This window comes from Bufo bufo, chromosome 10 (assembly GCF_905171765.1).
Source record: "Bufo bufo chromosome 10, aBufBuf1.1, whole genome shotgun sequence".
Classification (NCBI taxonomy): domain Eukaryota; kingdom Metazoa; phylum Chordata; class Amphibia; order Anura; family Bufonidae; genus Bufo; species Bufo bufo.
The window spans coordinates 56,621,658-56,636,196 of NC_053398.1; the positions used below are offsets into that span (position 1 = coordinate 56,621,658).

General features: G+C 42.7%; 1 protein-coding gene across 2 annotated transcripts in view; it reads right to left on the reverse strand.

Moving 5' to 3' along the window:
- Window positions 1-7,517: 7,517 nt before the first annotated feature.
- LOC120980528 (uncharacterized protein C11orf95 homolog) overlaps window positions 7,518-14,539 on the reverse strand; it is an 85,215-nt gene continuing 78,193 nt past the window's right edge. For both annotated transcript variants that reach the window (XM_040409683.1, XM_040409684.1), the window contains 2 exons: window positions 13,758-14,180; window positions 7,518-8,921 (listed from right to left, as the gene is read on the reverse strand). In XM_040409683.1, the coding sequence (XP_040265617.1) occupies window positions 8,485-8,921; window positions 13,758-14,180 (860 nt within the window). In that variant the 3' untranslated portion in view covers window positions 7,518-8,484. The remainder of the gene's footprint in view (window positions 8,922-13,757; window positions 14,181-14,539) is intronic.

A 14,539-nucleotide genomic window follows, 5' to 3' on the forward strand; every position in this document is an offset into this window, starting at 1 on the left:
GCTTCCGGCTCGATCTACTGTCTGTGTGGCTGTGCTGGTGTACTGCAGCTCAATGTCTAAAAGGTAGACAACTCTTTCAATTCATCACTTTCAGCTTCTTATTTTGTAACCATTCCTTGTTTGGGCTTCTTTCAAAAACTGCATCTGAATGCAAAGTGTTCACTGGGCTTTAGGCTGGTTTCAAGGAAATATAATACACAAAGGGGAATTTATCATACATCTATGATATCCCCTGCACTGACAGAGGATGAACCTAATTTATGGTGAGGTGCAGGCCTCACCATAAATTAGACTCATCCTCCAGCAATCCATATGCCTAGCATGAACAGTAGAGTAGCGTAAAAGAAGATAAATATGTTGAGTCTGTTGACCACGTCCCCTTCTGGAAAAGTGGCACGGGCGGCGGAGAAACACCACTTGTGTCTAGATTTAAAAATAGGGCATGTCCTATTCTGATCCATTTTTCTGGATCAGTCTCACCCTTTAAAATGTATGGGAGTATGGAAATAAAAAATAAAAAAAATAGATTTCAAACAGCTTCAATTGTGCAATAGCACCACAAAAGTGAAACCAGAAAATGGCTTGGAGGTAGCCTGGTGCAGACCTGTACATTACAGGAGACACTGATGAGGACCCTGTTTCTGCACCATAAACCCACCTGAACACCCTTGTGGACCATGCCTCCTTCTGATGATGGGACTGAAGGTTGTATAGTCATCAAACCTACCTGCTCAAAGATGCGTCATGGGAGGAGGTGGTCAGGCAACTTTTTGAGTGGAACGTGAGAAAATTGGTGTGACAAAAGACTCAGTCTTTTTCCGCATATAGAAACAGTGGACAAACATCATGGAAATGGACACCAAACGGATATAACTGGGGAAAAATGAACAGTATTGTTTTGGTTTTGTTTTTCCTGACTAAAAACAGGTGGAAAAACGACTCTCCTATGCATGAGCCCACAAGCGATAAAACTCTGTATCAGTGAAAAAGTGGCAACTGCCTTGTAATTTTTTTCCCAATGAAGTTATTGGTTTTCATAAATTTTCCACATCAGTGAAAAATAAACACCCAGCATCTCCTAGCAACCATCACTGAAAAACAGACCGTCGTTTAGTATGCTTCAGTTTTTATTTTCATTGACTTTAATGGTCAAGTTCTGCACGGATGCATGGCGCTTTATTTATTTATTTTTTAAACTCCTGCAGAAATGTCCCATTCTTGTCCACAAAACGGACAAGAATAGGACATGTTTTATATATATATAGATAGATAGATAGATATATATATATTTTTTTTTTTGCTAGGCCATTTAGATGAATGGGTCTGAATCCGATCCAAAAAAAAAAAAACACGGATCAGATGTTGACCAAAACTACGGGTGTGTGCATGAGCCCTAAAGGAAAACTTCAGAGAAAAATGATGTGTAATAGCCACTGCAGGTCCTGCAGGGGTGCCGCATGCCCCTGATATCTCATGTACCATCTTCGTTAGGTCCTGCCCAGTGCTCCTCAAAGAGGACCTTTTACCGATTCTGACATCACAATATCAATTCCTGCCACTGTAGGGCATGTTTAGATGTCATCGTGCGAATTTTCTTTCTGATCCGCTGCTCTGTTGTGGATTGTGTAACAAAAATAATGTAAAACCAGATAATTCTGTGAAATAAGTGATTTTACTAAGATTTAGCAGAAATAGAAATAATGTGCTCACATGAAGAAAGATAAATACAATAGAAAGAGCAAGCATACAGAGTAAGGGCTCATGCACACAGACGTATTTTGTTTTCGTGCCCGTTCCATTTTTTTGGTGGACCGTATGCGGAACCATTCATTTCAATAGATCCGGAAAAAAAAAACGGAAGTTACTCCATGTGCATTCCGTATGTCCGCTCCGCAAAGAATAGAACATGTCCTATTATTGTCCGCATTACAGACAAGGATAGGACTGTTCTATTAGGGGCCAGCTGTTCCGTTCCACAAAATACGGAATGCACACGGATGTAATCCAGCACAGCGCTGCAGCAGATAAGAAACAAAATTAATATGATGACATCTAAACATGCCCTACATTGATATTCTAATTTCAGAACTGGTGAAAGGTCCTCTTTAAGAGCCGTCCTGTCAAACCATCTATGCTATCATCTATTTGTGGGCAGCATAGGCTAAAGGGGTAGGCACTGGTCTCCCACGTAGTATTTGAACAATCGATTCAGTTTTGATTTCCAATAACAAGAAACATGTTCACATCAGGTATTTGGACTATTGCTTTAGTTCCTAACACTAGTAGCAAGAACTATAGGGAGGATTTATCAAACTGGTGTAAAGGAAAACTAGCTCTGTTGCCCATAGCAACCAATCAGACTCCACCTATCATTTTCCAAATCTCCCCTTATGTTCACACTTGGTATTTGGACAACTGCTCCCATTTTCAATGCTATGAACAGCTGTGTTATCATTTGGTATGTGAACAGTCGGTCTAGTAATAAGAACCAGGCATTTAGAACCAAGTGCAATTCATGAACCTTTCATCTAACAATAATAGAGCTTTCAGTTTGTTATTCAATATATAATTTTGTTACTGACAAGAGGCACCTCCCGTACTATTTGTAAGTTCTCCCACATTGCTATATTATATATATATATATATATATATATATCAAACAAAAAATTACACAGCAGCACTAGTCCAATAGCATGGGTGCAAAATCCTCCCAGCCGCAGGCTCAACGGCTAACAGATAGATATACGTTCAAAAGATGAGGCAGCACTCCAGAAGTAAAGTGAAAAAAATGGATCCTTTATTGACCCCCCTGTATATATATTGCACACTAAGGGCTCATGCGCATGACCATATTTTCTTTCAGTGTCCATGAAGTTTTTTTGCGGACCATATATGCAACCATTCATTTCAATGGGTTCGCAAAAAAAAAACGGAAGGTACTCCGTGTGCATTCCATGTCTAAGTGTCCATTCCACCAAAAAATTGATCATATCCTATTATTGTCCACATTAGGGGCCAGCTGTTCCGTTCCGCAAAATACAGAATGCACACGGACGTCATCCATATTTTTTGCGGACCGCAAAATACATACGGTTGTGTGCATGAGGCTTAAGGCCTCTTTTACATTTCAGTGTCCGTTTGATAGGGATCGACCGATACCGATAATCTGTGAACTTTCCGGCCGATAGCAGATAATTTATACCGATATTCTGTTAATTTTCATTAAAAAAAAAATCCTACTCAAATCTGCTGAAAATGAATGTTTATTGTTAATGTGTAGTTATTTTTTTGTAAAGCTTTCTTTTTCATTTATAATTAATATTTTGGTGTGTTTTTATTTTTTTACTATTAGCCCCCTTAGGGACTAGAACCCTTTCCTATTCACCCTGATAGATCTCTATCAGGGTGAATAGGACCTCACACTGTCCCTGCTGCTCTGTGCACACAGCAGCATGGAGCTTACCATGGCAGCCAGGGCTAAGGCTACTTTCACACCTGCGTTAGGTGCGGATCCGTCTGGTATCTGCACAGACGGATCCGCACCTATAATGCAAACGCTTAGATCCGTTCAGAACGGATCCGTTTGCACTACCATGAACAAAAAAATAAATAAAATAAAAAAATAAAATACATTTTTTTTTTTTTTTTTTTTTGTTCATGATAATCCAAACGGATCCGTTTTGACTTTACATTGAAAGTCAATGGGGGACGGATCCGTTTGAAAATTGAGCCATACTGTGTCAACTTCAAACGGATCCGTCCCCATTGACTTACATTGTAAGTCTGGACGGATCCGTTTGCCTCCGCACGGCCAGGCGGACACCCGAACGTTGCAAGCTGCGTTCAGGGGTCCGCCTGCTGAGCGGAGCGGAGGCCAAACGGTGCCAAACTGATGCATTCTGAGCGGATCCGCCTCCACTCAGAATGCATTAGGGCTGGACGGATCCGTTCGGGGCCGCTTGTGAGAGCCTTCAAACGGAACTCACAAGCGGAGCCCCGAACGCTAGTGTGAAAGTAGCCTTACACTGCTGAGGCTCCAATCGGAACTGCCACTGACACCAATGTAATGAGAAGGAGCGGAGGGGACCACTGCCACCAATAATAATAATACTTGGGGGGAGGGGGGGCGGGGGCGCACTGCGCCACCAATAAAGATAAATCTCTCATTTATTCATATACAGGAGGCGGGAGCTGGCTGCAGAATCACATAGCCGGCTCCCGACCTCTATGAGAGGTAGCTGCGATCCGCAGCACCTGAGGGGTTAACTACCGCGGATCGCAGCTACCGCTCATAGAGGTCGGGAGCCGGCTATGTGATTCTGCAGCCAGCTCCCGCCTCCTGTATATGAATAAATGAGAGATTTATCTTTATTGGTGGCGCAGTGGCCACAGCCCCTCCCCTCCTCTTCTCCTCCCTCCTCTCATTGGTGGCGGCAGCAGCAGCAGCACAAGGGGAGGGAGACACTGCTTCCTTCTCCCCTGTGCTGCTGAGGGAACACGGAGAGCGATGTCAGCACCGCAATCCTTGTTCCCCATACGTTATCGGAATATCGGCAAAATAGATGCCGATAACGTTTAAAATCCTTAATATTGGCCGATAATATCGGTAAAACCGATAATCGGTCGATATTTACTGTTTGACATCTGTGAAAACAAATCAGTTTGCGTTTCATCTCCAAAGGATCCGTGTGTCATCCGTATTCCATGGACACTGCTAGGCTGATAATTTCCAAAGCATCTCCTTCCACTGGTTAGTGAAAAATGGACCAAACACAGATGCCATCCATGTTGTGGCCATGTTTCTTTACGGACCTAAGTAGTACATGTCTCTGTGATATTTTTTTTCACTCACCCACGGTCAGTAGAAAATATTGACATGTGAACAGAAACATTAAAATAATTGAGTGTGTGCTAAGTGTACATTCTAAGTGTAAAAGTTAGTCAGACGGCATTGAAAGTCAATGGAGGACGGATCTGTTTGAAATTGCACCATATTGTGTTAACTTCAAACGGATCCGTCCCCATTGACTTGCATTGTAAGTCTGGACGGATCCGTTTGGCTCCGCACCGCCAGGCGGACACCCGAACGCTGCAAGCTGCGTTCGGGTGTCCGCCTGCTGAGCGGAGCGGAGGCTGAACGCTGCCAGACTGATGCATTCTGATCGGATCCGCGTCCACTCAGAATGCATTGGGGCAGTACGGATCTGTTCGGGGCCGCTTGTGAGAGCCTTCAAACGGAACTCATAAGCAGAACCTCGAACGCAAGTGTGAAAGTAGCCTAATAAGAGTAACACAGGAGACCTGCTATAATCTACCTGTAGGAGTCGCTGGTGGATCCTTATGCCTCCCAACTGTACAATGACAAATGCTTAAAAAAGCAAAAGTGTTGGGTAAAATCCAAATTCCATCAGAAATTTGATAGTGACTTGTCTCTCCCTCATATATGTCTATGGCCAGCTTTAGGCTTTCTTTACACTACTGTATGAATGGTCACGTGAGTTTTATATGCTTTGTCCCAGCAGAATGTGATCATGTTTTTGTTACAAAGTGTTCCCCCGACTAAAAGGATTCCTGCTGACAAATCACACAGGCTTGACTGCCAATCATAACTGCTAATGCAAAGTGCCTAAAGGTACCCATAGATTAGTCTTAAGTCGAGCAAAATGAACAATTTCAACCAAAACACTCATTCGTCGGGTGAAATTTAACTAAGAACAATTGTCTGCTGTTTTTGAAATTTTTGTAATTTTGGCACTAAAGTGTTGTATGAAGGGGGTGCTGTGTGAATCGCCCATCTGGATTTCAGAAAAGCCTTTGATGTAGTGCCACAAACAGCTGATTAGTTAGTGAAAATTGGGTTTAATCTCTGGACAGTTTTATTTATTCATACGCAACGCCGTTGGAGCCCAGCGCCATATGTCCCCAACGCCGTTGTAGCCCAGCCACGCCCCTTCCCCCAAAGCCCAGCACTGCCCCATATCCAAAAATGCCCTCCTTTCAGCCCCGTCACTGCTCAGAAGCGCTGTAATCCCGCGCATGCGCACGGACACATGCATTCCCTGAAGTTGCTGCCAGCACAGGGAAAGAAGACCGCGCAGGATTACAGCGCTTCTGGGCAGTGACGTTGGGGCCGAAAGCAGGGCATTTTTGGATGTGGGGCGGTGCTGGGCTCCAACGGCGTTAGGGACATCTATACTATAGATGTAACAGCCAGGTGCATTACACACATATGGGGGGAATGGATTATACCTTCTGCGCCAGTAGTCTGATGTGTCCGTGTGTGATGTGTCAGTAGCACACTTTTGAGCATGTCTCATTTCAGCAAAAATGTGGTACTTCTGGGTGGTTTTAAAAAAAAAAGTAATTGTGCCCAATGTGTTTCAGCACATTTATTATAATTTACACCAGAAAGGCGTGACATATTACATCTGAATTCTATGGTAGGTCTTAGGCTAGTTTCACATATGTGGTAAGAGATCCGGCAGGCTGTTGAGGCAGAGAACAGCTTCCCGGAGGGTAATCCGAGAAGCGGCCGGATCTCCGCCGGACCCCATTATAGTTAATGAGGACGGCAGGTATTCTGGTCCAGAGCGCTTCGTCAGGCTGTTCTCTGCCAGATCTCATACCGCTGGGATGCTCATCCTGCAGCCCTCCAGCTGCTGCAAAACTACAATGCCCTAATAGCTGTAGGCATGCTGGAAATTGTAGTTTTGCAACAGCTGGAGGGCCGCAGGGCGAGGACTTTGAGCCTTGCGCGACAAAAGACAGCAGCTTCAATATGCACCAAAACAGTCACAAAATTAATTCAACCGATAATTGGTGTAAAGTTAGCCAACCAATTGGCTGCACCAGCGTCTCATTCAGTGTGAAGCACCGTGATAAATGTGGTGTGAATTCAGACTGTCTAAATACTGAACAGGATTAGTAAATCTGCCTCATCGACTCTCTTCTTTAGGGCACATTGTAATTCACTCACCTCACATTGAAGCACCAGGTGAAGCATTGTACATCATGTTATACAGCAAATCTGGGTCTTGCAGGGCACCAGGCAGTCCCTTGAAATGTTGTACTAATGTGGAATAACTGCTACCGAATTGCAAAGTGGATGAGATGACAAAATGTAATCCATATGCTGCCGATTTTCACCCTTTGTACTGCACAGTGTGAAAAACGCAGCAGAGGGAATTTGGCCTTAATTGCTGAAAACCTGTACCCTAGAGAATAACATTGAAATTTTTTTTATCTGTGGGTGTTAAGACTAAAAACAAGAATGATAGGGTTTCATCACTCTATAGGCCGTGTCCTTTTCCCACCCATACACCGGTCCCCAGGGTGAGCGAAAAATGTATGGTAAAACATCTGAGGAACTAATAAGCAAAAGACATCTTAAATCACCCTATACATAACCCCCAGGTTCTGCACAGTTGCATGTAACGACCTCTGTCATCTCAAGAAGCGGTGACATCCAACGGCGTGAACTGCAGCAGACGAGAAAAAGTCACATACTGCATGAGGGAGCCAGCTTTATCTGCAACATACAATTATCACAGTTTATTTCAGAGCATCATCATTTTCATATTTATAAGCAAAAAAAAACAGGAAAATTAATGAACGGGTCCCCAGAGAAGCTGCCAAATTGCGTTTCAGTATGAAATGTAACATCGGAAATGCTTTCCTATAAATGAAAGCCAAACTGAGGCAGATTAGTAAAAGAAAATAGTTCATGTTAGGAATTAGAACAAGTCCCCTTTGAAGCCACGTAACTGGTGCATTCAACAGTAATGACCCCAGATGCTCAAGTGCTTACCAGAAAAAAATCAGACTGCGGACCAGCAGTACGAGCGCTGTCATACAGACCAATTATGTATGTGCATCAGCATTGCTGAAAAGCCAGTAGGGTTCATTATGTCTGAGAAGATGCATAAAATGCCTGCACTAGATTTTCCAAGAAACAGTCCATTGGGAAACAATTAAAATCTTCTTTACTGCAGCATACTTCTAGCAACAGAGGGTAACACGTATTTGGGGGAGAGGGCAATTCGTTTGGTGGGATTAAAGCATTTAGGTGAATATAAAAAAAAAAAAAAGCTCATTGCTGACCATGTATTTTCCCCTATGGAGAAATATGTAATGGACCAGGATTTCACAGTCACGTGGCAATAAGATGAAAAGCCACAAACATGTAAAGTACAGAATGCATAGTTACAGCCTGCTCATACAGGGGCATTTAGACAAAACATACCTCTGGAAACAACTAAAGGATGCACGGTCACTGAAGCGAGAGAAGAATTATGGGATATGCCAATCCTAATCACCAATGCCAGTTCTGAATGGGTAGTAAATCCTCTACCGTCTATGAAATAATGGGCTAAAGACTGTAAATTGGGCATAAAAATAACATCTTAATGTGCAAAGACTACACATTACGCCAAGTCAAAGGTGGTGGTTATTTCTTTACACTTTATGGTATGAATATTGGGGTCTTCACGACTCCTCCATAGCAGTGGACTTTCGCTTGCGTCCTTTTACTTCCTCTTGGGGTTGAGTTTTAAAGCACTCCTCAGAATGAATATAATGTAGCGCCATTTCACTGTAGGCCTCCAAGATCCTCTGACGTTCTTCAGCTGTGAAATCTAAGGAGTAAGGGTGCACTTGGACTATGTGGCGCTTGATCGTGCTGACTTTCAGGGTGGCTAATGTCCCACCACATACCATGCAGATGAGACCTTGACGACGACAGTCATAATCCATCATGAACTCCGTGCGCCAGCGGACCTGGTAATTGCGCTTTGCACTATTGCATGGGGGGGGCAAGCAAGGGGTAGATTTAGGAGTCTTGGAGAAGGTTGGTAGAGTGATTTCAGGATGGGGACTGCTGGCTGCAACACTTGATCCATTTGTTTCCGAGGTGCTCGAGTCTTCTGTGTTATAGAAAAGAATAAAAAGCCCAATCAGGATATGACAGTTTAGAAATGATAAAGTGGTAGAAAACCAATAAAATGCTTTATGTATAAAAGCAAAGTCTGGGGGTGTAAATCTGACTTCAGAAGATCTAGAATGATATCCAAATGAAATTACAAAAAGGTATACCCACTCTTGGATATCAGAGTGCCAATGACTGACTAAAAGCTGTATTAAAGGGGTTGTCTCACTTCAGCAAGTGGCATTTATAATGTAGAGAAAGTTAATATAAGGCACTTACTAATGTATTGTTATTATCCATAATGACTCCTTTGCTGGCTTGACCCCTTTTTCTCTCACATTATACACTGCTCTTATCCAGCAGTTACGACCACCCTGAAATCCAGCAGTGGCGGCTGTGCTTGCACAATATAGGAAAAAAAGCTGGCCGAAACCATGATAGTGTGCATAGTCCAGCACTTTTTTTCTATAATGTGCAAGCCCGGCCACCTCTGATGGATTGCAGTGTGGTCATAACCCCTGCATACAAGCAGTGTATAATGTGATGGAAAAATTTATCTAGCCAGCAAAGGAAGCAATATGGACAATCACAATACATTAGTAAGTGCCTTGTATTAATGTTACATAATTGCATAGATAATACGGTTGAAAAAATACATAAGTACTTTCAAGCAGGGGACGCGAATCCCAGAAAGAAATGAGACTCCAATTTCTACACGTTTTCATAAGCAATAATGTCATTAACTTTTAAGAATTCATCTAAACCCTTTTTAAAACTGTCCCCTGTTCCTGCTGTGACCACGTCCGGAGGAATACTGTGTAATGAAGTCAGGCGGCACAGCGTATTGGTTGAGGGGTGCTCGGTTTGTGTGGAGGAAATCCCAAAATCAGAAGAATGAAAGAAAACCGGCACTCCCAAAAATCTTTGCTGGTGATAGATTTATTGGTCACTCATATTTGAGTGACCAATAAATCTATCACCAGCAAAGATTTTTGGGAGTGCCGGTTTTCTTTGATTCTTCACGTCCTGAGGAAGTCTATTCCACAGATTCACAGTTCTTACAGTAAAGAAGCTTTGACGCTTCTGGAGACTGAACTTTTTCCTCTCCAGTCGGAGGCAGCGCCCCCTTGTCTTTTGAGGGCATTTTACATGGAACAGTTTTTCCCCGTATTTTTTGTATGGCCCATTTATATATTTGTATAGGTTAATCATGTCCCCCCCTTAGACGTCTCTTCTCAAGACTAAATAAATTCAATTCTTTTAATCTTTCTTCATAACTAAGACCCTCCATTCCCCTTATCAGTTTAGTCGCTCTCCTCTGTACTTTTTCCCAGCTGCAGAGCGTCCTTTCTATGGACTGGCGCCCAGAACTGGACTGCATATTCCAGATGAGGCCGCACCAGCGCTTTGTAAGGTGGTAATATCACATCCCTGCCCCGTGAGTCCATGCCTCATTTAATGCATGACATTATCATGGTGGCCTTAGAAGCAGCTGTTGACATTGTATGCTGTTATTTGATCTACCATATATATATACAAGGACACCCAAATCCTTCTCTATAAGTGACTCTCCCAGTGCTACATCCCCTAGGACATATGATGCTTGGAGATTATTACTACCAAGATGCAGAACTTTACATTTGTCCACATTGAACCTCATTTGCCAAGTTGATGCCCAATCACTCAGAATATTCACTTCAGCTTGTAGTTTATGGACATCTTCCAGAGACTGCACAGTACCACACAGCTTAGTGTCATCTTCAAAAATAGAAATGGTGCTATTAATCTCGTCCTCGATATCATTAATAAATAAATTAAATAATAGACGACCCAGCACTGAACCTTGGGGTACACCACTTATAACCTGGGGCCATTCTGAATAGGAATCATTGACCACAACTCTCTGCACACAGTCCTTCAATCTTTTTTCAATCCAATTACAAACTATACTTTCCAAGTCTATAGACCTTCATTTACCTATTAAACGTCTATTAGGGACAGTATCAAAAGCCTTTGCAAAATCCAGAAGCACTACATCCACAGCCGCCCCTCTGCCCAGGCTTCTACTCAACTCTTCATAAAAACATATCAGGTTAGTCTGACAACTTCTGTCCTTGGTAAACCCATGTTGGTTGTCACTTATAATATTATTTACAGTCACATACTCCTGTATATAGTCCCTTAAGAGTCCTTCAAACATTTTTCCCACAACAGAGGTTAAACTAACTGGTCTATAATTACCTGTGAAGGACCTAGATTCTTCTTTGAATATGGGCACCACATTTGCCTTGCACCAATCACTTGGCACTGTACCAGTACCTAGAGTATCTTTAAAAATTATAAACAGGGGCACAGCAATGCCTGAACTGAGCTCTGTAAAAACTCTTGGGTGTAATCCATCTGGACCTACTTGTTACCTAAAAGGAATACATTTTTAGTGCAATTACTCAATGTGGATTGAAAGCTCTCCCATTCATCCTCAGTATAAGGGCTAATTCAGACGGCTGTATTCTATCCGCAAAAATGCGGATCCGTTTTCTTGCGGATTAGATGCTGACCCATTCACTTCTATGGGGCCCTTTTCTATTCCACAGTTCCGCAAAACAAATGAAACCTGTCCTATACTTGTCCGTGAAAATCAGGACATGGCCCCATTTAAGTCTATGGGTATACAAAAATACTGAATGCTATCCGTTTTTTTGCGGATCTGCAAAAAAACGGATAGCATTCAGTATTTTTGCGGACAGCATACGGCTGTCTGAATGAGCCCTTATTATGTGACAGTAGCTGCTCCCAGTCTATGCCCTGAAATGCTGCCCTCAAACCAGGGAAATTAGCTTTTTTTAAATTCAGTATTTTCGCTCTGCCTGACAGAGTTTGCTTCTTATAGTTTAGGGGGAATATAATTATATTGTGGTCACTAGTACCTAGTGTTTCTCAAACAGTAACATTTCCAGCAAGCTCTGCATCATTAGAAATTACCAGATCCCTAGTGGGAGCTTCTACAAACTGTCCCATAAAGTTGTCCTGCAGCAAGTTGAGGAATCTTCTCCCCTTTGCGGTTGAGGCAGAACCATAACCCCAGTCAATGTCTGGGAAGTTAAAATCTCCCATTATGACCACTGTACCACCCTGTGCAGCCCGCTCTATTTGGTTATACAGTTGTGTTTCTATCTCCTCTGTGATGTTAGGGGGTCTATAGATTACACCAAGTATTTTTTCAATGTCTATATCCCTTTGAACTTCCACCCATAAGGTTTCCACATCCTCACTATCCTCACCCTCAATTGGCTCTTTCACACTTGTCTTCAGATCACTCCTCACATATAGGCACACGTCACCTCCTTTTCTATTGACCCTATCTTTCCTAAATAGTGTAAAACCCTCAATATTAACAGCCCAGTCATGCGAAGAGTCCAACCATGTCTCAGCCACACCAATTATATCTATCTTCTAGTACCATAGCCTCCAGCTCCTCCATTTTGCTAGCTAGACTTCTGGCATTTGTGAAAATACATTTTAAATTACTATTACTAAGTGAATATCTGGGATTTTTGGGTTACCATGGTTGATGTTTGTATGTAACAGGTTCTTGTTACCAGCAGCTCTATTTTTCATCGGTGTATAGTTCTGCCCAGTCTTCTCCCTGCTTTCCTCACTAACCCCAGCCCCCACTAAATCCCCACTGTCCCCTCCTATATCCCACACTCTATCTACCCCCTTATTAGTATGACACCCCCCCCCCCCCCCCAGATCCTTGTTTAAAAGCTCCTCCAGCCATCTAACCATGTTGTCCACATGATAAATGCCATTTGCCGAAGTGAGACAACCCCTTCAAAGAGGAGCTGTCAACACACCTAATATGCCTGGTGTAATAGCTACATGCATTTCTGTCAGTCTGACTCTATCCAATCAGTGCTGCCATTGTCAGACTGTGCAGGTACCCCCCCCCCCCCCCCCCCAAACTGGTTAACACCCCTCTGTACCCTTACTGCAGACTGTTAGCAATTAATTTATATAAAATAAAAAGATACGAAGATACATAGGTTTTGGTAAATAATTGCTCTCCTGCGAAGTAACTTAAAACATTAAAGCGACTTTCCTGTTCAAGAGAAAAGAAATTACATTAACTGGGGAACAAGCAGAACACACAAGGCTAAAGTACACAACCATGGTTTCTGTCGGCCTATGATCCGCATCTGTATGTCTGTTCTGGAGCACCCGCAAAAAAATAGAACATGTCATAAGACAGTTCTATAGAGGGCAGGGCACGGGCAGTAAAAACGGCTACGGCTGTGTGCACGAGCCCTTACCTAGTACCTTTCTTTTCATCTGCAGATCCACCAATTTCTGGTCTTCTATTCTGTCATCCAATATAGACACACGTCTTCTCAGACTACCTTTTCCTGCTTGCCCACCCATCCATCCATTTTGGATGACAGGAGAGAAGCCTAGGAATTGATGGATCTGCAACTAAATAGAACACATATTTTGGCCCCGCAAATCTCCTTCGTACTTCTGACAAAAAGTTAAGAACTCAGCATATTGCTTGCGTTACTTCTCTCGTACAGGATGTTGTTTTTTGGGGGTTTTTTGACTGGTCAAACAGGAAGGAAAATTTTGAATTCTGCTGGATTACCAGAAAGAAATGCACTGTAGAGGAGTTCAGGTCACAGTGGAGCAAAAGTGGTATGGTGCAAACAAGCGGACCCGAAATTTGGACAAGTGATACAGAAAAGTAATTACAAAGTTTATCAACTTTTTTTTAAATTTAAACTGTTAAAGGTGTCCTCACTAGAAAGTCAATGGGATTATATTTCCACAGTCATCTTACCATTTATTTCAAAGCAGATTTCATCCTCATTGTGCTGCTGTCCTGCTTCTTTTTTGCCAGCAGTCATTTTTTGCTCCCACTCTTCCATGACGACAGCCTTCTCCTGATCACTCAGGTACGTCGTGTCCGGGTGCTTCTGCTGGATGTGCATCTTCACTGTACTGATTTTTGGATTCATCAATGTTGCACCACACACCATACAGATTAATCCATCCTTTTCTGGAGTGTAGTCCATTAAGAACTCTAGCTTCCAGCGGTCATGTTGATATTTACGAGGGTCCTTCACTTTACCTTGAAGTCTTCCAAATGCAAACTCCCAAGAAGCACCTTTACCTTCTGGTAATACACCAGACCAGATAGACTCTTCCTCCTCAGGTTCTACAGGGTCACAATCTGGTGCTTTCACAATACTCAAGCCTGGATCTGAAATGATAGAAATGAAGAAAAGGTGACATACCTTTAAGCAAACTTAAGAGGTTGTCATATCAAGATACCTCCATTTCAGAGAAAAATTAAAGGGAATCAGTCATCATTTTTCTGCTGCCCTTACTTTTAAATCTTAACATCTCCAGCACATGCCAATGAGTCCTCATATTCATGAGCTCACGGCTCTCCCCGCCCACTTACCTCTGATTGACAGCTTTTTATCCATATGAATCAGCAGCAGGTGCGCGGGGAAAGCCAGGAGCTCATAAATATGGGGGCTCAATCAATCATACGCTCGAGCTGTTTGGCACAAGATTTTAGCAAAATGGCTGGATCAATTAACGAACGATATGAGA